Source organism: Malania oleifera, chromosome 1 (assembly GCF_029873635.1).
Source record: "Malania oleifera isolate guangnan ecotype guangnan chromosome 1, ASM2987363v1, whole genome shotgun sequence".
Lineage (NCBI taxonomy): Eukaryota > Viridiplantae > Streptophyta > Magnoliopsida > Santalales > Ximeniaceae > Malania > Malania oleifera.
The window spans coordinates 131,629,125-131,654,629 of NC_080417.1; the positions used below are offsets into that span (position 1 = coordinate 131,629,125).

The following is a 25,505-nucleotide window of genomic DNA, read 5'->3' on the forward strand; positions in this document are numbered from 1 at the left end:
GCAACTTTCACTCCTTTAGTCAAAAATTTAAAAAAAAAAAAAACAATAAGGAAGGAACATGAGGGCCCAAAATTTTTTTATATTTAAAATTAATGCAAAAGTGAAATTCAATTCAAGCATAGGACCGAAAATTATGATTCAAGAAAAAGCAGAAGCATGCTTCCAAGCCATGATGGTATCAAAAAGACCACCACACATTCTATGTCTATCAGTATCTCATTCCCATCTAAAGCTTAGATTGAGTTTTTGTTCTGAATTTTTAAACTTGGGTACTTGGATTTGAGATTTACTGGAAGTTGCCCCTGGGTATTGTTTATATCTATCATTTGGAATTAAACTATAACTAGTTTTGCAAGCTTTAAAATTAAATAGATAAATAGATTGATTCATGTGCAAATGGATAGTGTCATAAAGATTAGAAAAAAGAAAAGTAACAGTTTAATATACAAAGCTCTCACATATGCTGAGTCTGGGGAAAGAGCAGACTATGAAGGATTAATAGTACGCAACTTTACATTTTTATAAGAGGTTGTTACCATTCCTCGAAAGATAATCTTGTACCTGATTGGAAACTCTTGACCAAGGCATAATTAGTTACTCCTCATATAAGGCAAGATACAAGGCCTTTCTAGAAAGTTATAAATAATGGTTGAAAGTCATTTTGTTAAAAATAAGTTGTCTTTGGTTTTGAAGATATATGTCCCCCTTAGGAATTTGGTTAATAGGACAAATTTCTTCTAGAATACAAAAAAGTGACATTTTTTAAAAGAGGTAGATATGTTGTCTCCAAATTAACAAGCAAATGTGCCCCCACGGGCATGGCGAGGTGGAAAGGCATCAGCACCTAAGAAGAAGTATCGGGAGTTCAATTACAGGTAGATACACTCATGGAGCCAGCGATACCTATGGATGGTGAGAATTTACTCTATGAGCCAGCGGGGACCATAGATGGTGAGAGTACTCTGTGAGCCAGTGGGGACTGTGAATGGTAATGGAGATGTATCCCGGGGGTCGGGTTGGCCGAACGTCCAACTGATGCATGGAAGCCGTATCTGCATTCCAAACTTTACCTGATCAACGAAACTTAGGGAGAGAACGTTGATCCGTAGGTTTAGTGTCGCACTAGGGGGTCCGAAGGATTTGTTGGTGGCTGGAGTTCCTATGTAATAAAATAAAATAAAAAATTAACAAGCAAATGTTAATAATGTATTTCACAAAAAATAATAGTACATACACAACTTTTTATGATTACATTTATCACCACATAAAGAAATATATATTTTTTTCAACACCATAACAGTTGACACCTTCCCAAAAAGTCTCAAATAAAAGTTTAAAATATTTTTTTCCAAATAAGTTTATATACTCTACAAAAGTGTAAGTAATCGCTAAAAGTTGGAATTGTGCTTTAACATAATTTGTCACAAAATTTTGTTTATAATATGAAATATGATTTCAACTTATAGTGATGGTTATGTTGTCACCATAAGATATGAACTTGCCATTTAACAAAAAGATTTTCAAGTTAATTTTAGACCAATTTTTTTTCTTATAATCTTATAGAAACATATTTAATAAACACAAATTTGATTTTTATCGATGATAGATGCCACTAGAAAAGATGTACTCTTACTTTCGTTTCAAAGACTTCTACACTTGCTAGATGAATTCAAAAAAAAAAAATTATGACTACTTTTATGTAGTCAATATGAAATATTGTTTCTTCAACTCTAATATAAATTGGGTCTAGAAAACACAATTTCATGCAATAAGGAGAAATTGTTTTTGGAGAACACTTTTCAACTTTTTTTAGAAGTTGTACCTTCATGTCACTATAAGAAATTAACTTATGTATTAGAATGATATTCTTTGTAGCTTTCACGAATAGTTAAACAATCTCTCTCTCTCTCTCTCTTACACGCGCGCGCGCACACACGGAAAAAATCAAGGCCAAGAAGGAGAGGTGCTCCTTAGAGGCTACCTTTTTTAAAGCCACTTATATAATGAATGTCAACTACCATAAAACACCTAGGGTTGGATGTAATTATGATGAAACATTGAGAAAGAAAACACCCAGAATTGATGAAACGTTAAAAGAGAAAAGAAAATAAAACTAAGGAAAGGAAAAAATAATATAGAAAATCTTGGCACACGTACTTGAAAAGTCATCTATGATAGGTGTGGATATAGGACCTCTAGAGACACAACCTATAGGGCTACCCAATTCTAGGTAGTTTGACCTTAAAGAAGAGGGGTCCAAAGGAGTAAGCAAGGTAGACACCCCTTGATAGGCATCCTTTAGTCATTGGATGGCCAAATATCTTCATCTCTGATTATCAACATCAGGTCGCACATCCATGTCTCATTCTCTTAGAGATAACCTCATCCTTATCTCCAAGGGATGTCTTCCTCCCAAGTCCCAATTCTTTGAGTTCCGTTGCAATCCTAGTTTCTCATTAACCAACAATATGACAAATCCTTAAGCTTGGTTCTCTTCAAGATAACCTCATCCTCATCTCCGAGGGCCCTTTTCCTTCCAATTTTCAGGGTTCCATCCCCCTCCTTACCTTAATCTGTTGCTCTTTGGGCAACAATAGGACGTTAGATTGTTTCTTTCTTAGACTTGTCTAAGGTCATCTCTTCTTCTTCCTCCTCAACTTGCACCCTTTGGAACATATGACATTTGGTATTCAAGAGATCAAAACGTGTAAGCTTTGGAGTTGCAGTGACACAAAAGGTCAATACCAACTAGAAAATAGAATAAGCAAGAAAGGCATGATATCATAACAAGCTTATATAACCTATCTTAATCAAATGCATGTTAGTTTGCACCAACCTCTCCTCAATTAGTAGTAGAGAAAGGTAACGATCCTAGTCTATCAAAGGTCATATAGATAGGTTTGTACTTCTTCATCGAGGATTGAAGCCAATTTTTCCCCCCACATACTTCACATCGCTCAGACCTCAAGTCTAGAAAATATGCTTGTTCATTATTATTGCAAGTCAACACTGGTCTAATAAAAGTTTGGGAAAAGCTAAGAATGATTAGTTTCATATAGGTTAATTTATGTAGAAATCTAGAATATTTAACTTCAAACTAGCCCATGCAACATCCTCATTGACACAAATCTCTCCAGGCCATTAGTTGCCAACCCTTTCATAAGCATTAGAGACAAAGTGTGAAGACTCCACGCGGTGTCTCTAAATAACCCTAGTAATATCCTTCAAAGGATACATGGCTCAGCAATGGCTTCCTCCAACTCCTCACTAAATGTCCTTTAGCTTAGCTTCTTAAAAATTTCCTATACTGTATGTAAGTGATTACCCCTTACCCTTCATATTGAAGAAAGCTCATGCAGTTGGGGTCCTCGCCCCACCATGAGTGAAAGAAGTCGTGCACATTCTAAAACATGAAGTGGAAGAGAAGAACAAATATAAGACAGGTAAGACCACCTGGAGAAACTTAATAGACAAAATAAAGACTTTAAAAACGTCATTAGTCAAACACCTAATGGTTCATATGGCACGTGAGTCTGGGCTAGCAAGAACTCAAATTACCCAAAAAATACGAGTTGATTTAAAGCTCAAACAACAAAGTTCAGACTTGCACAAGAGTCAGTTATGACCACTAGGAGTCGAATCAAGTCCAAGCTCAATGTTAAAGCTTGTTCTGAACTCATCTAGTTTGGAATAGAGTCTATTGACAGGTTTGACTCTTCAGTTTTCAGTGGCAACTTCTGAACCTACGCTAACACATTTGTATGTAGGGTCCTGGCATTCGCAACCAATGACTACATGCAAGAACCAAACGAATGCTTAGAACACCCTATGATTTGGTACGCTACAAGCCATTCATCCAATTAAACCCTTAAACCCAAGGGCAAGGCTTTCCATGGCCAACCTTTACAGAGACATTTCCGCTGAACTAAAGAAACATATAGCATTCCTTGTATTTTAATTTTTTATGCGTTTCACATCCAGCATTGAAGCACCATGTACCTTCCAAATAACTATAACACGTCAAAATTCACAAAAATCAAACTATACCACAAGAAACAAAAAATTAAAAAAATGGGGAATCAACTTGCACTATGAACAGAGTTATTCACATTCCACTAGTATATTTATATATATTTTTTACATAAATCAACAAGATTAGGGCAATATCTGCAGGTTAACACAGAACATGACACACCTTTGAACAAATGAAAAGCATACTTCCTGGAGTTCGAAGCCATTTTCTTAAGGCCAAGAACAATAGTTTGTGCAGTATGTCTGTTGGTCACATAACCGCAAGTTTACCATACATATAAATTCATTTTAAGTACCAACTAAAAACTCGGTCAGAATAAATAGATCGATGGAAGAACAACGAGCAGTTTTTCCTTTTCCTTTAATCTCCAACCATGACCCCCTCATCTTCAGGTCCTTCCCCCTCTTCTATACATTCTTCCTTTCTATGTTTAATGCCATGGATTTACAAATAGGGCAGACATTCTTCACAAGCAACCACTTCTTTAAGCAATCAGCATGGTATTCATGTCCACAATCAAGGGCTCCTATCCTCTCCTGGTTTCTGTAATCAGCCTGCAGAATCCCAAATGCCATTATCTGTCAGCTACGCAAAATACATTAATAATAATAATAAACATTAAAGGGACAGAAAGTTGCCACTGTTCATCTGATACAATATCCAAAGCAACTTAAGTGATTTAGATATTACTCCACCCAAACCCACACAGAAAGAGACGGAGGACCTAAAGCATAAAATTTGGGAAGTGTGGCAATAAATACACCCAATAAAAACATTCTGCTAACAATTCAAAAAGGATAAAATTTTAAACATAAAGCAGTACATGTTAGTGTAATAATATGTCAGGCTACCAGAAAGTAAAATAAAGCACTACGCCATTTTTGAGATTCACAATTTTTAACAATGTTTTAAAAGGCATTTGAAAGGCGTGCCTTGAGGCATTTTGAGCATAAAACGTCCTAAGGCGTAACTGGAAAGGCATAAAGCCTCAAATGCGTACACCTCAGGGGAGAAGATGTACGCCTCAGGCAAAAAATTGTGCATTTTACGCCTCATTTGGGAAGGCATACGCCTTTTGGGAGCACCTGATTTAAAATATATATGAAAAAAAAAAAAAAACAAGCGCAGCCTGATAGGAGCATCAAAGCCCCCCTCTCTCGACGAAGCTTCTTCCCTCCAAGATTCCTATCTCTCCGATGATTCCTCCAGCTCCTCCTCTCTCTCCGACGAGTAGACGATCCCTTCCAACCTCTGATCTACCTCCGACAACTCCTTCTGACATATCGTCTCTCTTCGACAGCCCCTTCGGAGCTCTTGTCTCTTTCAAAGATTGCGTCTGGCTTCGAATACTCCAGTCTCTCGTCTCTCTCCAATGAGTTGACGATCCCTTCCAACCTCTGATTTGCCTCCGATGACCCCTTCCAACGCCTCATCTCTCTCCGACGACCCATTCGAACCTCTCATCTCTCTGCAGCGACCCTCTACAGCCTCTCGTCTCTCTCTGCAACCCCCTACAATCTCTCTGCCTCGAGATTTCTTCTCAGTCTGAGGTCTCTTTGCTCGAACTAATTCAAGTATTCAACTCTCACTCTCTCCAGTGTTGTTCGTACCAGAGCCATTGTCTCTAAAACTGAAGGTAGCTGCAACTGGCTTTTGGTTTGTTTCAGTTTTCAATTTTCAGTTTTAATTTCCTGCTGCAGCTGCTGATTGTTCCTGTTCAATAAACAAAAACATGTCTGAAGGTGAGTCAAAGGGGCAGAAAAAAGATTTTGTTTGGAAATACATAAAAGAAGTTGTTGGGAAAAAATATTTTAGATGCAAATTTTGTGATCAAACTTGCAGTGGACTGTCACAAGATTTAAACATCATTTGGCAAGTACAAGGAAGGGAATGAAACCTTGCCCAAAAGCTCCTCAGAACGTGAGAGATGAGTGCAATATTGCTCTTGAAAAATTCCAAAAAGAGAAGTGTAAAAGAAATTAACTCCTTGAAGAGATTGGAATGGGTCGAGGAGGAGGGACATAGAGTGCTATGTCTCCATTAGCTGGAGATATTGAGCAGCATAGCCAGTGGGACTGGCCTTAATCCTAGGGCTAGAGGTCCAATGAGTAAGTTTTCATCTTCACAACCAAACAATCCACTCTAACTCAATGAAAGAAAGAAGAAGGAAGAAGGAAGAAGGAAGAAAGAAATGAAGTGTGTAGGAAAGTTGGCCGTTGTGTGTTCAACAATGCTCTACCATTTAATTTGATGGATGGCGTATATTGGCGTGCTATGGTAGATGGTATTGCTAATTACGGGCCAAGTTTTAAGCCTCCATCTATGCAAGAAATGAGGACATGGATCCTTAAAGATGAATTCAAAGACATCGATGGCAAGTTGAAAGAGCACAAAAAAAAGCTTGGAAGGAATATGGATGTTGTATCATGGTTGATGGATGGATGGACTAATGGGTGTTCAAGGGTCTTGGTTAATTTCCTTGTGAATAGTCCTACTGGTACATGATTTTTAAAATCCATTGACGCTTCTGATTCTATAAAAAATGGTGATTTGATATTTACGTACGTATATGAATGAGGTGGTTGAGGAAGTTGGTGAGGAGAATGTTTTGCAGGTGATAACTGATAATATGAAGAACATGATAAATGATAGAAAGAAGCTCTATTTGACTCCATTGCTGCAAATTTTTCTAAAAATTCCAAGAAGTATGGATCCATTTGGAGAAAAATAGATGATAAATAGACTACACAACTTCATCACCCTTTACATGCAGCAGAATATTATCTAAATCCTCAATTGCGTTATAAAGAGAACTTCTCTGATTGTGAAGAAGTGAAGAAAGGACTATTTCAATGTTGGATAGAATGTTGAGATATGAGAAGAGGCTAGCTGTAGACATCCCAATTGGATTTGTTTGATAATGCAAGAGGGGATTTTGGGACTCGAGTGCCTATTGACTCTAGAATGTTGAGAAGCCCAAGTAAAAATAATACTTCAGTAAAATTAGTTAATTAGTGGTACTTTATCCTTGTTTCTTCTTATAACTTGGAACTTAAACATGTTTTTTTCTTTTGTCGCAGATTGGTGGAAGCATTTTGGGACAAAGACCCCAGAATTGATGAAGTTTGATATTCGTGTTCTTAGCCTGACATTTAGTGCTAGTGGATGTGAGAGGAATTGGAGCACATTTGAGCAAGTTCTTAGTTCTTAAAAATGTCATGTTATTATCGTTTCACTTAAATATGAAAATATCTTCTAATATCTAAAAAGGCTTAAACTCAATTGTAGATTCATACGAAAAAGAGAAATAGATTAGAGCACAAGAGATTGAATGCTCTAGTTTACGTGTAGTACAACACCAAACTGAGGGAGAGAGATCTAAGAAGAAGACAAAATTATGATCCAATATTGGTGGCGGAAGTAGCTTCAGATGATGAATGGATCATTGAGAAGGAAGAACCTATCCTCCCAAAAGATGCTTCTTCATTTGATGATGAAAATCTCCTAGAAGTTGATGCTATTAGAGCTTTGCCCATGGTAGCTTTTGAAGGAGATGATGCTCAAGCAACACAAGCTTCTGGTAGCTTGCATTCTATACTTCCTAGCAAAAGGAATTATAGTGATCATTGTGAGAACTTGAATACATACATATCAATAGTCATTTTTTAATTCTTCATTTCTCCTATCTCCTAACCTATAGCTTTATTGAATATCTGGGCACTCAAGACAAAGGCAAGAGGCCAACATTGGTCACAAATGAGGAAGACGATGATGTTGAAGTGGGAGAGGGGGAATTTATAAGTGGAAGAACTCCTACTATAGATTAGTTTGATGAAGATGAGGACTTTGATGAAGATCTTGATAGTTCCCTCTAAACTTTGTTGATTTAGATTCAGATTCTTAGAAATTAGAATCTTGGATGATGAGACATTATGATGCTTTAATTTGGTTTTTTCTCTTCTTTTTGTAATGTTATGACTCATGCTTATTTTTTAACATGTATTGTTTGTGTTTGTTGGCTAAAATTGGCCTATATGATATTTACAAATTATCATTTTATTTCTTTCTCCATTATTCTAAAAATTTTCTCATTTTTTTACTATATATAAATTAATTTTATTTATTAATTATTTGAAAAAAATACAGTCCCAAAATGCTTACGCCTCAACGCCTTAAGGCTTACGCCTCGCCTCGCAGAGGGTAAAAGGCCTCGCCTTACGCCTTCGCCTTTTAAAACATTAATTTTTAAAATTATTATATTTTTAAATTGAGAGGGATAATGGGGACAATTGAGCATAATTCAAACATTCCAATTAATACATAAATTTTGTCATACTGATGACATACCTGGCATATAACACAGAAATCAGTTTCATGATCCATGCATGCGGCCTCTTCCAAATTATTGCAAGTTGCAAAAGGAAGAAAAGTTCTTGTATTCAGATTATTTAAAATAGTTTCCTCAGATAACCCAGTTTTGACATTGCCAATCTGTTCTCCCAATGCAAGAAGCTCCTGTAGTTGAATTTAAACATTTTAACTCAAAATCTTTTCTCAAAAGGTACCATTTTTTTCAAAATGATATTCATAAATAAAATGCCCTTCTAGTTGATATTAGTCGCACACTCTTACCAAATACTGCTATAATTTTTCGAGGAAAGTAGTCCATACATTTTTAACTACAACCAAACATTTTATTAGAGGAACATTAAATAATCAAACTTTCCCATCGTACCTCGTAGGACATGTCATCTATGTCCAAGCGCATATCTCTATGATGATCAATGATATTCCCTACTTCAGAAAAGCCAGGGATCTCTAGTATGGCTACTTCCTACACACATCAACAGAAATATTTTGGCCAATTTATATACAAGAACCACAATATAACAATAACATCATTTCAAATAATATACAAGCATTTTTTTTTATAATAAAAATGAAGCTAACCAGCAGATATGGAGAGAAGAAAATATTACATCTGCTGGCAAAAATCTCAAGTGAGGGGGTTCGCGATTTCTTGGAGTTGCCTCAGGTACAGCTCCCCTTCGGGAAGACCGGTATATCCTGAGGCCAGTTGGTGGCATAGGTCCAGAATACCTAGACCCTACCTCTGCACCATCTTGAGAAGGATTCACCACACCGTGTGAGGCATTATATGTTGGAAGTCCATATGAATGCAGTGGAATCTGATGATGAATGTTGATATGATGATGGCTTCTCACTCCTTGCATGGGCCCCAGAGAGTGATGAAGATTGTGATGCTGGTGGTGAATAGGAGGAGGAGGAGGAGGCAGAAAATGTGTTGTGCTAGTTGTCTCAGGATATCCCGGTATGCCCAAGTTCCCACTTTCTCTCAATCCCCGACTAACATTGCTCCCTGCAGAGAGAGAGAGAGAGAGAGAGAGAGAGATTTCATATTGTTTCAAAATGTCACTAAAGCAATCTTTGACAGTCTTCAAAGAGGATGCAAAGCAAAAGAAGAAGAAAAAAAAGAAAAAAGCCTAGTGGGTGCTCATCCCCACCCTTCCCTAGTTATTAATCAAAAAAAAAAATGGCAAAAGGAATATATATATACATACATACATACATACATACATACATTCAATATGCAACTATTCACACAAATGAATAAAACCAATCTCTATTTTATTTGGGGAAAATATATATGGTGTCCACATGAAACACACAGGAAGCAAATCCCCTAGAAAAAGAAATAAATGCCATCAGTCATATCAGCTTACTTTAAACAGCTAATAAATAAAAACGTTTATCTTTTGCATGAAATGAGTTTCAAACACACAAAAGAAGCTTGAAAAAAACAGAATACCATGAGAATAAGGCAAAGCATGTGTAAGATTCCAAGTTGAAGTGCCTCCATCAACACTACTGCTGCTCGGTTGTTGCTCAAACCAGTGGTTGTTGGCTGGCTGAAAAGGCAGACCTGTATAGTTTCCTTGAACATAATGATTATGGTTATGTGCCAGAACAGAATCCAATCCAATAGTATCAGATCTATTCCTTACACTTCTTTGAGGTTCTGCTTCCATAATTGACAGATTACCAATACCCCTGAATTGCGGAAGGGGGAAAGATGCAGAATCCACCATTGAAGCTCCAGATTCGAAGTGCCTTGCATTGGGAGGGGCAATTGAAGAACTAGAGCTTGCTGAGGCACTAAAATACGGGAAATTCCGGGCACTATCACCATTCTTACGTTTGCATGAGCCTCTGACACCATCCATGAAATGATTATTTCTTCCATACTCATCTGTAGGAACTCCAACAAATCCATGATTACTTAAAGATGGCAACTGATCAGAAGACCCACAATTTAAAGGAACAGGGACCACTCTAGCACCAGATGAAGGTGTCATGTAAGGATTATAGAAATTCGATGAAGTTGCCCCACCCATATCAATATTTGCAGTAGGATGATAATGCTGAGCACCAGCATACTGCATAACCCCATAAAAGGCAGCACAATCATAATGCTCCGGTAAATGATGGGCTTCAAGACTCACATTCCCAGAAGCTGGCAGCATTGCATGGACACTGGGCCGTGAAGTGTTCATCACATTTGGTAAAAAAAAATGTGGCTCAGGATATAGATGACCCTCACCTTGCTGATCCACTCCCAAATCAATCATCTGGCTCGTGCACAGTATATTCCTTTGCCCCATGTCAACCAATTTGATTTTTGCAACTTATCCCTACTCTTAAAAAAAACAATGTGCAGTTAGTTCTCAATTGCGAATGATTAACCATGCTAACAAACTAAAGTTCAATTTTCGTATATATATATATATATATATATATATATATATAAGCCAGTTGTTTGCACAAGCCTAACATAATGAAAGCAAAAAGTAAGGGAACAGTGAATTCAATTCATCAGATGATTGAACATAATAAAATTAAATAACTAAAAAAGTTTTTTTTTTTTAAAAAAGGGACAAACTAAGGTTAGTTTCCACTAATTTTACAATAGAAGCTTTAGACATGGGACATAATGAGGAAATTTATTAATACATTTGACTTAAGGCTCAAAAATGAGAATGCAACAAAAATATTCAAAAATTAAGAACAGATAAGACAAACCCTACCCTCATTGAAATATCATTACCATTTCATCTTCTTAGCAAAGTATCCCAAAATCAAACATCCCACAAAGCATGCAGAATCAAGCAGGTCTCGTAAACCTCCTCCCTTTTATTTCTTTTTTTTTTTTTTTTTTGTAATCATTATTTGTGGGGGATAAGGAACAAAGAAAAAATAAACAAGCAACGAAAACCACAAACAAAAGGGTGCTGCAATTCGAACACCATAGAGCTAAGATATTGCAGGAACTCACCCCATGCCTCCACCCCTCTTTCAGAAAAGAAATCAGCCAGCTCGTACATGAGCAGAAATCGAGATAAATAAGGGACATAATCCATATCCTGGAGAACATCTACACCTTTAAGGGCCTATTTAGTTGAAAGGAATCGAGGTTGGAATGGATTTGTAATTTCAGTCTCAATTCCTTTCTGCAGTTCATTTAATTACTAGTGATAGCAATGCTAATTATTTTGAAACTGAGCACTCTCTTTATTTAGAACAGAACTTGTTTCTCTAAGATATTGCAGAAACTCACTCCATGCGTTCTTTGAAAAGAAATCAGCCAGCTTGTACATGAGCAGAAATCGAAATAAATAAGGGACATAATCCATATCCTGGGGAACATCTACACCTTTAAGAGCCTGTTTGGTTGAAAGGAATCGAGGTTAGAATGGATTTGTAATTCCAGTCCTGATTCCTTTCTGCAGTTCATTTAATTACTAGTGATAGCAATGCTGATTATTTTGAAACTGAGCACTCCTTTTATTTAGAGCGGAACTTATCTCTCTCTTTAATGTTTAGTTTAACGGAAACCCGAAGAAATCTATTTTTTCATAATTGCTTGGTTCAACTAATGGGAAAGAAAGAAAAAGAAACTGAATATAATCATTTTAATGACAATATAAAAATAAAAGTTTTTTTCTCACATTTAATCCAATTGCACAAGATTCTATTAAATGCTGAAGAAACCTATATGTACATTAAACTCCATGATCACAATATTGACAACCATATTTTTTAGAAACAATCAAACCATATAAAAATAATATAACATAGATAAGATTTGCCATTTTAGGAATATTTTAATTTGGTAAGGGGCATAACTATCTTTTTTTGTCAGTTGGCTTCTCTTTTTTTTCCTTTTTTTTTTTCTCTCTGAATCTCTACAGTTTAGGAAGGAAAATTATTGGGTCGTTTTCTCCCCTTTTTTGTCTCCACTTTTCTCCACTTCTTTTCCCTTCTCCCTCTTTATGCAAACCAAACACAATAAATGCAGAGAAAGTATTTCTTCTCTCTTTTCCCTTCTCTTCTTTCCACTTCTCCCCAACCAAACTCACCCTTGAGGAATGGGCATTCCACCACATTTCCACACAAATGGGCATCCCATTCCTAACTGTTTTTTCCTCAAAGACAGAACGTGTGCGCCAAAAATATATTCCAAAGACATTCCCTTGCAGCCCCAAACCCTCCCAAAATTCCATGTTGGGCTCCAATCTTCAACCCTGCAACTTTTTCTGGACAGCCTGAAATCCTTCAATCAAAACTTCATTCCACCATCTTGGGGCTTTATTTTTTCTATCTAGAGCTCAATATATCTCTCTAGGGATTGATTTTGTCTGTTGCTTTTGCTCCATTTCAACTCAAATTTCCCCATCTAATTTCATTTTCATTCAATCCATGGAACATTATTGGTTCTCCTGGCATGATTTTAAATTTCTATAAACTTTTCATGGGATAATTTGGCTAATTTCATTTTTGGATGTATTTTGATTACATTTTTTGGGGGTGTATGAGGGCTGGTGATGGTTCTTTTTTGCTATGAGGTTGGGTGCTCTATGGTTGGGAAGTCACAGTTTTACTTGTAATTTTCTCAAGGGAGTGAAGAACTTGTTTCCATCTTTCGCTGTTTAGAGAAAATATATTATGAATTGAGAAGTTGATATTAATTTAATTCTTCAATTGGAGAATGTATGTGATAGAGGGTGGCCCTTCGATCAACAGTAAGGTTGCTCCTTTGTAGCCGGTTGGTCATGGGTTCAAGTCCATGGAAACAATCTCTCTGCATAGAAGCAAGGATAAGGTGCGTACACTGTGACTTCCCTCTCCCTACCCTTGCAAAGTGGGAAGCCTTGTAGCCTGAGGATGCCGATTGGAGAATACATGGACCACAGATACACTGTTCCAGAGGAGCTAAAAGCAATTTTCTAATGAGCTGCTACAAACACTTGCTAACATACTTCCTGCTGATGGAGGCGATGATCAAACTATTTCTTTGCTCTTGTACATGGTAACAACTTGATTCAGAGGATGCACTAGGAGCTGTTGATGAACATCAAGTTCTTCATTTTGAAGGACCCAATGATATGGTCCAACCAAGAGAAGCTCGTTGTAGACACGTTCATGTCGGCAAGGGGGACATAGATATCACAGGCATCAGTAGGGTAAAGATGCTGCCATTCAAGGTGATTGGAGGATGTACCCAAGTTTGGAAATGGCCACAATCATGGTCTTAAATTTAAATGAAATTGTCAAATTTTCCATTTTCCATCACCCGTGAAATCAAAATGGCAATCGATTTACGTCTTATATAATTTCCATCTAAGCTTCAACAAGTCAACCAGAATTTACCAAAATCTCAAAATTTAAGCAAAACTTGTCAAAATTTAATAATATAATGAAATTTCCTTGGAATTCAAATGTGAGATTTCAATGCAAAGTGAAATTTCTTGTTGAATTTATCTTATTTTTTATTGAAACAAAATATTACTACAAAGGCTTTTGAAATTATATGAAAAAATTCAACTTACAACAAAATTTTATTTAAAATCATTCATTTCAAAATTATCTTTATTTGTATAATAAATGGTATTTAATTGATTTATGAATTTCATTTATATTAACAGAATATGTTAATACACATATTATATTACAACTATTCCACCTTATAGACAACATAGATGTATTTAACTTTTAATATATTAGTCCTAGGTTTCAGACACATTATATAATAAATATATTCAGCACACATATTATATTACAACTATTGCACCTCATACACAACGTAGAAGTATTTTAACTTGTAATATATTAGTCCTAAACTTATATTATTATCTATTATATATTTCTGAAGTTTCACAAAATAATTCCATCTTTTCCTACTATTTTCCATAGTTTTTTTTCAAATAGAAATCAAAATTGACATTAAGATCAAAATTTCCATCAAAATTTCCTTATTTTTGGTTTTGAAGCTTCAAAATTTTAGTCGAAATCGAAATTCAAGACCTTGGCCACAATCCATATCAATCTAATGCTAGCAAGAATGGTCAAGGACAATTCACACAAGTGAATTTCCCTGGCAGGAATCACGTAGCCCTACCCACTTAGTGGCACTTAAGGCTCATCATTGTTGTTGCTGTTGTTGTTGTTGTTTAAATAATACATGGAGTGCAGATATGGGTGGTAACTATGGAAGGATTTACCCTTCTTTCTTTTTGTTTTGAGAATTGAATCTTGTGTCTGGCTAGTGAGACAAAAGGGGGTAAGCAAAGAAAAAAAGTTAGTCAGAATTTCGATGTGTTGTTTGGAACTAAAGAAAACAAAATAAAACAATCAACTCAATTTTGACTCTTGTATGCTAACAATATTCAAAAGTTTGACAAGTTCATTCTGTACCCTGCCATGATCAATTATTTTACGACACAAAGTGCTGGTAAATCAATAGAAGGAACTCAAAAAGTTATCTCAATTTGGTATTGCTTCTTTCTCAAGAAATCAAAAACATCAAGTTCACTGTTTCTTTTTCTTCTGCTTTTTTCCTACATTTTCTTTACAAACCAAACAGTCATAGTTTTCTTTATTAAGTCTGCAATGTTGTACTTTGTAACAACTTTGTTCACAGGATGCACTGGGAACTGTTGGTTACTCTTGCTGGGAAAATGGAAATCTACAACCACTTCACCCAGTTTCTGGTAATTCCTTCATCTTTCAAAGCTTGCTCGCACTCTCCCATATGCACAGGCATATCAATTAATTTGTAGAACAGACACTGTCTATCGAAGCCTCAACACTAGTCATAGGGATATACTCTGTGCGGAGATTGAGAGACTCAAATCACTCAATTGAATCCAATGGCGAATGTGATCCTAACCTCCAATTAGCTTTGTGTATCACTTCTTTTTTCTGTTTGCACCTACCTCTCAAAGTTTTAGTGCGACTATGACAGGTAACAAATTCAAACAATTCAAGTCACTAACAGTGGCAGCAGCATTGGTGAATCTACCTTCCACAAAGCTGTTTCCCATGGAGTTCTCCAAGCTCATGGAAGCTATTTTGTCCTTCCAGTTTGCTGAAAAGAAAATAAAAATTGAGTATATATTTATTATTATTTCACAAAGTTCATTGTGCAAGATGAAGATCATAAAAGCTTGAAGAGTTCAAAATTGTTCTAATGTCAACAACATGGTTTAGAAAGAAGTAGAGCGGTTGGTGAATCTATGGGCTCTGAGAATAAAGGTCTAAAGATCTCAATGTATTCACTGGAAAGTAACACAGGCCAGCAAGAATAAACTGAGTGAGAGAGAGGTTGGGGAAAGTGGGAGCAAAGGAAATGGGATCTTTATAGAACCACTACAGAGTTCAGGGTAGAGTTGAGAGTCAATAAGTGAAGCAACGATGCAGCAGCAACTCAGAGTAGCAGGTGGGACTTTTTTGTTTTTTTAATAGAAAGGGGGGCTCACAGAGGAGACAGCAGCATCTATCATGAGAGAGATCTTCGCCTCGCTGATACTGCAGCTTCACTTGATGAATATGGGAACATCTCAAAGAAGAATACATGTGGGATAGAATGGAGGATAAAGGTTGGCAAGTTCGGGTTGATTCTCACCAATTCTTTGTAAAAAAAATTTTCCCTCCACCCAATTGGTGCTATTTTGGGACCTAAGTAATTAAATCAAAACAGGATTCTCTTTTTTCTTTCTTTTTTTGAAAGAGAAATTCCAAATTTCCAATTAACTTGATTGATTCTGTATTCCTTTATATTTTGTTTGATAAACGGTTGCATTCTTACTTAGTTAATCATTTCTGGACTGAGACATTGGGAATTGTTTTGATTCTTTGTTGCACTCAAGCATTGGTGTATTTTATATTTATAAATCTATATTATATACATAAGTATGAATGTTGTGAATCATTTTGTGGACAAAAATATCCTTATCTTTTGAAAATAAGACCAAGAATTCCTAAAAGGGATAAAATTCTATACTATATATAAAAGTAATAGTTTAAATCCATTTGTGACAACATCTATTTTAATCTTTGAAAAGTACGACCAAACATTCTTTAAAAAAATAAATTTCTATATTATATGTAGAAGTATGAATAGTGTTAATCATTTTGTGTATAAAAATATACTCATCTTTTGAAAAACTCAAATCAAATATTTTTAGAAGTAAATTTCTATACTACCATAAAGAAAGTAAATTCAACCAAATTATATTTAGAACATCTAAAGTAGTTGTTTAAACATGGAAGAAACAACATTCATTTGATTAAAAAATAAAGATAACAATATATAGTGAAGGAGACAATTGATGAGAGGGTTAGCATTGGCATGGGTAAAAGGGGCGGGTCGGATGCCTTGGATGATAATTGCATAAGCACTAGTGATTTCGAATGAGATGGGGGTATACTTTTGGATGACATTCAGGATCAACAGGGCTATTCTTTGCTCTTCTTACGATTGTCTCGGGGACTTATGCTCTGACACCTCCAATGGGAGGATTGGAGAGGATTCGTATTTTTGAAGATGATGGTTTAGTTAAAGGGTGAAAGGTTAGTGATGGAATACTGCCCAACTCAGTTCAGAAGATTTTCAGGAAAGACATTCAAGCTCAGATTTTATAGGATAATTTGGGCCTTCGAATGTCTGATTGTGGAGGAAATGAAGTTCAGCTTGATGGTGATAAATCTAAGGTTAAGAAGAATCTGAGGGGATTAGCTAATTTGAAGTGTTAAGAAAATTATGATGGGAAAGGCTAAGGCTTTAAAGAGGGTTTTCCTAGTTAAATTTAGTTTTTTGTTTCTTTTGTTTCTTTTTATCCAAAATAATACAATCTCAAGTGGTTTTTCGAGCAAAAAGGACAATACTTGAGGGACTTTAAATTTTCAAATAGCCTTTCAAAGGATACTCATAATGACCTACACCAATATTCCCATTGAGAATAGCATCATTGTCATAGAAGAATAAAATAGAGCAGAATTGGTTAGAAGCCAAAATCTGTTAAGGCTTGACCATCATCTCCTTCCTTCACCCCAAACTCATAATAGTTTTGGAACAAAAGATCAAACTTTTGCCAGTCCCAATGAGCCCCACACCAAGCATGGTGGCAAATTAGGATGTCAACACCATAATAGAACAATTAATTAAAAGATAAACCTCTAAAAAACTTTGACAGTAGACTTCCTCTGTGGCTTTGGAAACCCAACAATTCCTGTCCACACATTACTTGGCTACAAATAACCTCCCTCCAAAACCATCCCTCCTCATCAAAAATTTCAAAAAAAATTCCCAAAAGACACTGGTTCAACGAAACATGATCTATAATGCCCAAGCACCTCATTGAATAGCAATGCACATTCCATAATTGACAAGATGGTACTTGCAGTTGTAAATAATTTACTGAATACTCTCCAATTTGCCCAAAACCAACTTTGGGTCAGGAAAAAAGGGACAGAACAGATGGGAAGGCTACAGAGAATAATACTTTACTGAGGGTAATCTGCCTCTCCCTAGAAATACAATGTGCTATCAACTGGGCTAACTTACTATCAATTGTATGTATGTGGGACCCCAAACACCCGAATCTTCAAACTTCAAGAATGCTAAAAGAGGTGATTGTAAGTCATCCCAACTTCCCTCTCATAATTCTAGAAAGAAAATGACCACTAACATCAGTCCCAATTTCCATCGCTCCAAAATGGAAGCTTGAATAGGTGATTGTAATTTGTTCCAATTTGCATCCCAAAACTCTAGAAAGGAGATGCTCCATAGGGAATAAGTTCCCTCTTACCCAAATTACCTGCCTAAGATGCTTCAGAACAAAACAAAAAAGTAAGGATTTAATCACAATCAACCATGGTAAATTTCAAAAAGGACAAGTGACGTGGAGTCGTGGATAGTTGGACATTTCCCTATTAGTTTTATGTATGTGCCGAACTTCCATATCTTCGAACTTAAAGAATGCTGAAATAGGTTATTGTAATTCATCCCAACTTCCATCCCATAATTCTCAAAAGAAAATAACCACTAATATCAGTCCCAATTTCCATCACCCAAATAGAAGCTTAAGTAGGTGATTGCAATTTGTTCCATTTTGCATCCTGAAACTCCCGATAGAAGATGCTCCAATGGGAATAAGTTCCCTCTCACCCAAATTACCTGCCTAAGATGCCTCATAACAAAAGAGAAAGCAAGGATTTGATCACAAATTCACGATCAACCATCATAATTAGCAAATAGTTGGACATTTCCATACCTCCCACATCCCCAACTTTGGAAACTTGATAACACCCTCCTCTATAAACCTACCCAACACCTTACCAAATGCTCCCATGACCAAGAAAACAAAAAAGGAGAGGAAAAACACGCAATAGCATCCTTGTACAAGACCTTTAGAAGAAGGAAAGTTTCTTGGGCAACCACTTAAAAGGATGGAGCATCTCTCGGAGCAGAAATAAAATGAAAAACTCAATTCCCCAAACCTCCGCAAAAAATGCATAACACAAACAAGCAAAAACACACAAACACACATACATGGCCATAGGTTTTCTCAATGTCAATGACCCCTCATGCCACCATTTTCACATCTAGAATCCACATATTCATCAGCAAACACATCAAGAATTTGCCTCCTCTCCACCAAAGCATTTTGGGAATGAGAAGTAAGCCATCTCAACACATTTTTTTCAACTACTTGACAAGTACTTCAAAGATCAACTTGTAAAAATACCATATAAGGCTTGTTTGCTCAAAATCTTCGATGTTGCGAGCACCACCTTTCTTGGAAATGAAAGTAACAAACTTCAACTTTTGAGATAAACAATTGCCTATTATTGACAAAGTCCAAAAACACTAAAGAAATCTCTTCCTTTACCATCCCCCAATTTACTCAAAAAAATTTGTTTAAAAAAATTACCATCCCATTCAATCCCTTAGTTATGTCCCCCATTAAGGTCATGGACAGCCTTTCATAGTCTCCTACTCTTAAAAGCAGAGTCTTTTCCTATACTAGGAAAGTACAACACTTTAAGGGAAGATTTCCATCCACATAGATCCATAAAGACTTCCTATCCCTAATACTACAAGGAAAGTACAAGCCTATAAGCAAGACCACCATCCGCACAATTCCGTAAGAAGGCTTCAATAAAAACTACCAATCCTTGATACTAGCATCGCTCCTTCCAACACTACAATACAAATCTCTACTTCTTTCTTCTAAGTGTACCAACCATAAGCATTCAATAATTTGTGAAAAGAGAGTTAAGAGTCTTATCTGCCTCTTTGAGCCAAAGCATGTTATTTCTACCTCCAAGAAGTTTCTTGCATCACAATCACCTTTGAGATTTTGACACTAGCTTTTTCCCTCTTTCATTTCCAACTCCAAAATACATTTTTTTCCCATGAGCTTGATATCTCCTGCTTTTTAAGCAGACCTCACCAAACACTTCCCTATTCCACTTTCTTAACCTCCATTCTACAAACAAGAATTGTAGCTTAGTAGGGCAATAACAAAGTGATGCAGCCGTATATTTTCATTTTTTTATTTATAGTATTTTCATTTAAGATTATATATTCAAGATTCTAGGTCATTAATTCATTATCATTTAGGAAACTGGTATTAAGTTTCTCAATTTAGTTTCCTTATCTTCCATCGCTCCTTCCAACACTACAATACAAATCTCTACTTCTTTCTTCTAAGTGTACCAACCATAAGCATTCACTAATTTGTCAAAAGAGTGTTATGAGTCTTATCTGCCTCTTTGAGCCAAAGCATGTTATTTCTACCTCCAAGAAGTTTCTTGCATCACAATCACCTTTGAGAATTTGACACTAGCTTTTTCCCTCTTTCATTTCCAACTCCAAAATACATTTTTTTCTCATCATGAGCTTGATATCTCCCGCTTTTTAAGCAGACCTCACCAAACACTTCCTCATTCCACTTTCTTAACCTCCATTCTACAAACAAGAATTGTAGCTTAGTAGGGCAATAACAAAGTGATGCAGCCGTATATTTTCATTTTTCTATTTATAGTATTTTCATTAAGATTATATATTCAAGATTCTAGGTCATTAATTCATTATCATTTAGGAAACTGATATTAAGTTTCTCAATTTAGTTTCCTTATCTTCCAAGAAATTTAAGCCTAAAGATTATTAGTTTCTGAGAGATCGTAGTTGAGAATATTAAACTTTTTGCATGTTGGTCATACATATGGTATTAGAATTCAAAAAAGACTCTAATTTAACTGCCTTGACAGGGTTCGCAATTTCAACTCAAATCACCAGGGTTGTCGCTGTTAAGAGGATTGTGAGTGGGTTGTTACTTAATGCTACACCATCTCCACTCAATTCATCTTTTACAACACCAAGAATCACACTTAGAGAAATCTTGCAGTCCAAATCAGATCTGATTTCATGATTTTAATATGTGTATTTGCAAGGGATCCCTTCCCCAAATTGAACGCTCACTAGAATCTATTCAGCCTTTCCAAATCAATGACCTTCCATCTTCTTCATCAATAAATTGCTGCTGCCGACATTAGATCAAGCACAAAGAGCTTTGTAATCATCTTTGATAACTTTACAAAAATTTTTGAGTCACCAGTGTCGAACCACGCCAATAGTCAACATCTATCTTTGCTGCCATAGAGCCTCACTTGCTAGAATGAAGCTTTGCTGAGCAATCAAGCTTCATCCACAACACATATGCCACCATCACGCCACACCATTGTCACCAAAGTATCTTGACTAAATCAAAGCCCTATTGGTGCCATTGTCATTGAGTTCATCCCATAACATACACTTGCCACCCTAAATTGTCAACACCAAGATTCTCAAAAATGATTTATCACTGTCAACAAGCCTTGCTCAAAGAACTATTGCCATTTTTGTCACTATTCATTAAAACAATGAGATTACATCACTTCTCCTCGATCATCAGCTTCACCGTCAACTTAGGGAAATTTAAAGAATAGTCTTTTTCAACAAAGAACTTCTAAAAGGATCCATTCATTCAAGTCAATGAGAAATGGTACATGCAAACCCAAATGGAACATGTTCATTGGGATCAAATCAAATCAAACTAAACCACCTAAAAAAATGATTGTGACATATCAATTTAATCTCACTCAAAAAGTAACTCAAATGCATGAGTGAAAAGAATGAACAGAAAAGAAAATCCAAGAATTGACCATCTAAAAAAGGTAGCTCCCCTCTATGCTCAAGTTGTTGCTTTCGAAAAATCAAATTGTCTCCAAAGTTGTGTAGAAGTTTGCTCTTGAGTCATGATTCTATTTTCTTGTCAATTCGAAATTAAAAACATATGCACTTACAATAGTGTGTGCCAAGAAAAAAACACTGATATGGCCACTCTTTGTCTCAAGGGCCTCGCTTGGTGGCATAGCCTTATTCATCAACACAGACTTTGAAGGCAAGCCCCAATGACCAATTGGAACATGTTAATGTACAAAGGATCCACATTACATAGCATACAAATTTATTCCAGTCAATTATGAGTGAGAGATGCATTTCAAGTTGGGCACCTTGCCTGACATGATAAAGAAGTTATGCACACATGCTTGAGTTTCACAAATTAAAAACATATGCACTTACAATAGTGTGTGCCAATAAAAAAACACTGATATGGCCACTCTTTGTCTCAAGGGCCTCGCTTGGTGGCATAGCCTCATTCATCAAAACAGACTTTGAAGGCAAGCCCCAATGACCAATTGGAACATGTTAACGTACAAAGGATCCACATTACATAGCATACAAATTTATTCCAGTCAATTATGAGTGAGAGATGTATTTCAAGTTGTGCACCTTGCCCGACATGATAAAGAACTTATGCATACATGCTTGAGTTTCACAAATTAGTTGCTAGATTTCCTTTCGATGAAGATGAACACCAATACATCATTCCATTGATGTAATACATTGTTACAAATACTCAAGCTATAACTCTACAAAGTTCATTCTGTTGATCAAGTTATTGCCTTTGCTCAAAATCTAGAAAAAAATAAAATATTAGAAAGATACTTGTACAAGTTTCCACTTGAGATGAACCACTTCTCCTGTCCCAACCAAGGTGCTTGATTCTAATGTTTCGAAAGATTCCCAATTGATCTCTATAATTGTGGGCAGAAGGGGCATTGTTATTGCCATTGTCCTACAAATAAAAATGTTGCTGCAGTATTTGGATGTGCACTTGTGACTAGCGAAAGGTCGAGAACTCCACTAAATGCACTTAAATATTCTGGGAATGAAGATGAGAACGGTACTCTTAGCTTGAGCATGTGTTTAGTCTAACTTGAGGTCGAGCTCCTTTTGTGACCATGGGCGATTGATGCAGCCAGTAAGAAGGACTTTATTTCTATTCGTTTTTTTTTTTTTTTTTTTTATCAATTAGGAAACTGGTATTTGGCTTAATTAAGTTTATTAATTTAGTTTCCTTATCCTCCAAGCATTGAAAGCAAGGCCCCTATACATAAGCTTGTGACTAGCGAAAAGTCGAGAACTCCACTAAATGCACAAAAATATTTTGGGAATGAAGACGAGGACAATAGTGCTAGCTTTGAGCATGTGTTTGGTCTAACTCAAGGTCGAGTTCTTTTTGCCACTATGGGAGATTGATGCAGCCAGTAAGGAGGATTTTATTTTTGTTTTTTTTTTATTTATCGTATTTTTTTATCATTTAGGAATAATTTTATTAATTTAGTTTCATTATTGTCCAAGCATTGAAAGCAAGGCCCCCTCTATATAGTTTGCACAAAGATTGGAATTGAGAATATTAAAGTTGTTGGGTATTGGTTCTACATCACAAAGCTTGTGTACAACACAACCCCAAAGCTATCAACCAATTTCTCGCCAAATGCCCAGCACCATCAGCCTTTGACCGTATCCTTTCCTTTTATCAAGCCCCTAACCTCGAGATTCATCCAACAATAGTTGTTGGGTGTTGGTTCTACATCACAAAGCTTGTGTACAACACAACCCCAAAGCTATTCAACCAATTTCTCACCAAATGCCCAGCACCATCAGCCTTTGACCATATCCTTTCATTTTATCAAGCCCCTAACCTCAAGATTCATCGAACAATAGTTTAATAATGGTCTTGAATAGATGCTCCTCCCAATCCAAAAGAAATAAGGAGCCAGTCCAATCTTTATAAAAACCAGTTTATCCCCTCTACTGGACAAAGTGTACTTGCTACCAAGAAGTAGAAAGCCTATTAGAGCACAAAAATAAATGAATCCATCAAATATGCTGCAAAACAGAGAGCTTTCCACGAGAATCTTTTTTACTAATAGAAGGTTTCATTATAAAATCCCCACCCATGCACCAAGGTGCGTCCCAACTGTTTTTCGAAGGGGACAGTAATCCTCAAAGTTGTAATGCAACCTTTCCTCCCATGCAACCTTCTTACAACATTTGAATAAGAAGAAATTACCCAGTGAGCCTATTTTGAGTTCCCAATTTGCCTTTCATCTTCATTCCACATAAAAATTATCATCTCCCATGACTAAAAAGCAACTCATGATTACAAATAACCACCCATGGCTCTCCTTAATTTTTGTATGCTTACAATTTTTGATATTCAAGTAGCCGAAACCAAAAAGCACGCACATTCCACCTGTCCATGACAAATTCAAAAAAAAAATTGGCAGACATAGCAGCATGGGTGCCCCACCTAAACTCTCAGCAAATCACAATTCAATGCCCAAAGCAAGATAATATATTTGCAAATAGCAAAGTTTTCATTGCACAAGCAATCTACCTACTAAAAAAAAAAAACTTGCAACAAATCCATGAAGAAGAGCTAGGAGGATGAAGGCATAACTGCTCACACGGTTTTCATCCAACATCTCCAACAACTGACAAGTAGCCCACCACCAAAAAGCATGCCAACAAAAATTCAATCAAAATGATAAGTAGATTCTCCTTGTGAACATAAACACCAAGTATACTCCTTTTGTGAATCTGTCCAAAATAAACAAGAAACAGCTGCTTTTCACTCCTATTATTCTGAATAATCACAGTTAGTAATTGCCAGATATTTTCAATTACTTCGAGCAGAACAAATAACCAGGTTGCAGGATTTCACAACAGCAACACAAAAAACTTTGTATCACCACAAATGTAGGCTGGGGAACTGCAAAGAGCACTCAAAAAGAGGCCCCAAGTTGACCCTAACAGATGGGTTGATTTGACTCTGAAGTAGTGAAAACATTACTAAGAACTATTTGATCAATGCGACAGATGTTTATATCAACGCTGACAACATCGTCTTCATTAATGGAAGAAGATTAAATTTTGCCGAACTCTAATCTAATCTGATCTTACCATGACCTTCAAAAACAGAAACTAGGAAGAGACGTAAATGCCTGATGACAAATTCAGGACCTAGACCTCGATCATGGCTCTTAGATTTTATCATGAAGTCATACATACAACTATATACAAAATAGGACAACGTAAAATCATATTCCCAAAGGAAACGTCAAAAACCATATCGCCAAAAAGCATAAGAAAACTAAATAGACATCGCAGGGAAATCGTTTTCTCACTCTGATCCTTCCAAACAAATCAAAAATTACTAATTCAAGAACCATCAACAAAATACCCAACAAAGCGGCAGCAAATATATTGTATCTTCGCAATAAACTCACTGCAACGTAAATTTCACGTGCTTCTTGTAAATCAAAGTTCCGAAATGCATTATTTTATCTCTTTCTTTTCGTCGGGTTTCTCGGGAAACAATCAAAATGCAATAAAAACATCAAAATTGTCCAAACATAAAGGAAAGAAAAGGACAAAAAAAAGGGTACCTTTCTAACATGAACAAATCAAGAGCTTTTGAGTATCATCAACAAGACAATCTTAATTTTTCTGAGGACTTTCTTGCAATCACTTGAAGAGATACAGATAAAAAGACGATATCCCGATTTATTGTCAGAATCCCTAGACTTCAGAATTCTCGCAAAAAATTCAGTTTCCTTTTCCGAATGCTTATAATCTGCACCGTATATAGAAGCGGTGTTCCCGAAAATTGTGAATTGTCATGTTTGCCCCTTGAACATCATTATATTAACTAAA

The 25,505-nt window shown here is 36.1% G+C and overlaps 1 protein-coding gene across 5 annotated transcripts; it reads right to left on the reverse strand.

The window, feature by feature from the left end:
* Positions 1–4,084: 4,084 nt before the first annotated feature.
* LOC131154903 (probable E3 ubiquitin-protein ligase ZFP1) lies at positions 4,085–25,505 on the reverse strand. Of its 5 annotated transcripts, none has more exons than XM_058107735.1 (7): positions 25,238–25,466; positions 10,656–10,746; positions 9,864–10,568; positions 9,013–9,413; positions 8,769–8,867; positions 8,381–8,548; positions 4,085–4,587 (listed from the first exon to the last, which is right to left on the reverse strand). In XM_058107735.1, the coding sequence occupies exons 2-7, from the start codon at positions 10,714–10,716 to the stop codon at positions 4,441–4,443; spliced, it is 1,581 nt and encodes a 526-aa protein (XP_057963718.1). In that variant the 5' UTR covers positions 10,717–10,746; positions 25,238–25,466; the 3' UTR covers positions 4,085–4,440. The 5 variants fall into 5 exon arrangements, with proteins under 5 accessions (XP_057963718.1, XP_057963736.1, XP_057963706.1 ...); XM_058107753.1 differs by having other exon boundaries at positions 4,085–5,746; positions 25,238–25,412; XM_058107723.1 differs by having other exon boundaries at positions 9,864–10,746; positions 25,238–25,505.

Excerpts from the sequence above, each read along its gene's own strand:
- LOC131154903 (XM_058107723.1), bottom strand. The coding sequence starts at position 10,716 with ATGGGGCAAAGGAATATACTGTGCACGAGCCAGATGATTGATTTGGGA. Across the intron at positions 8,868-9,012 it reads TGAGATTTTTGCCAGCAGAT|GAAGTAGCCATACTAGAGAT; the intron begins GTAATATTTTCT and ends TGATGTGTGTAG. Across the intron at positions 4,588-8,380 it reads ATTTCTGTGTTATATGCCAG|GCTGATTACAGAAACCAGGA; the intron begins GTATGTCATCAG and ends GGGATTCTGCAG.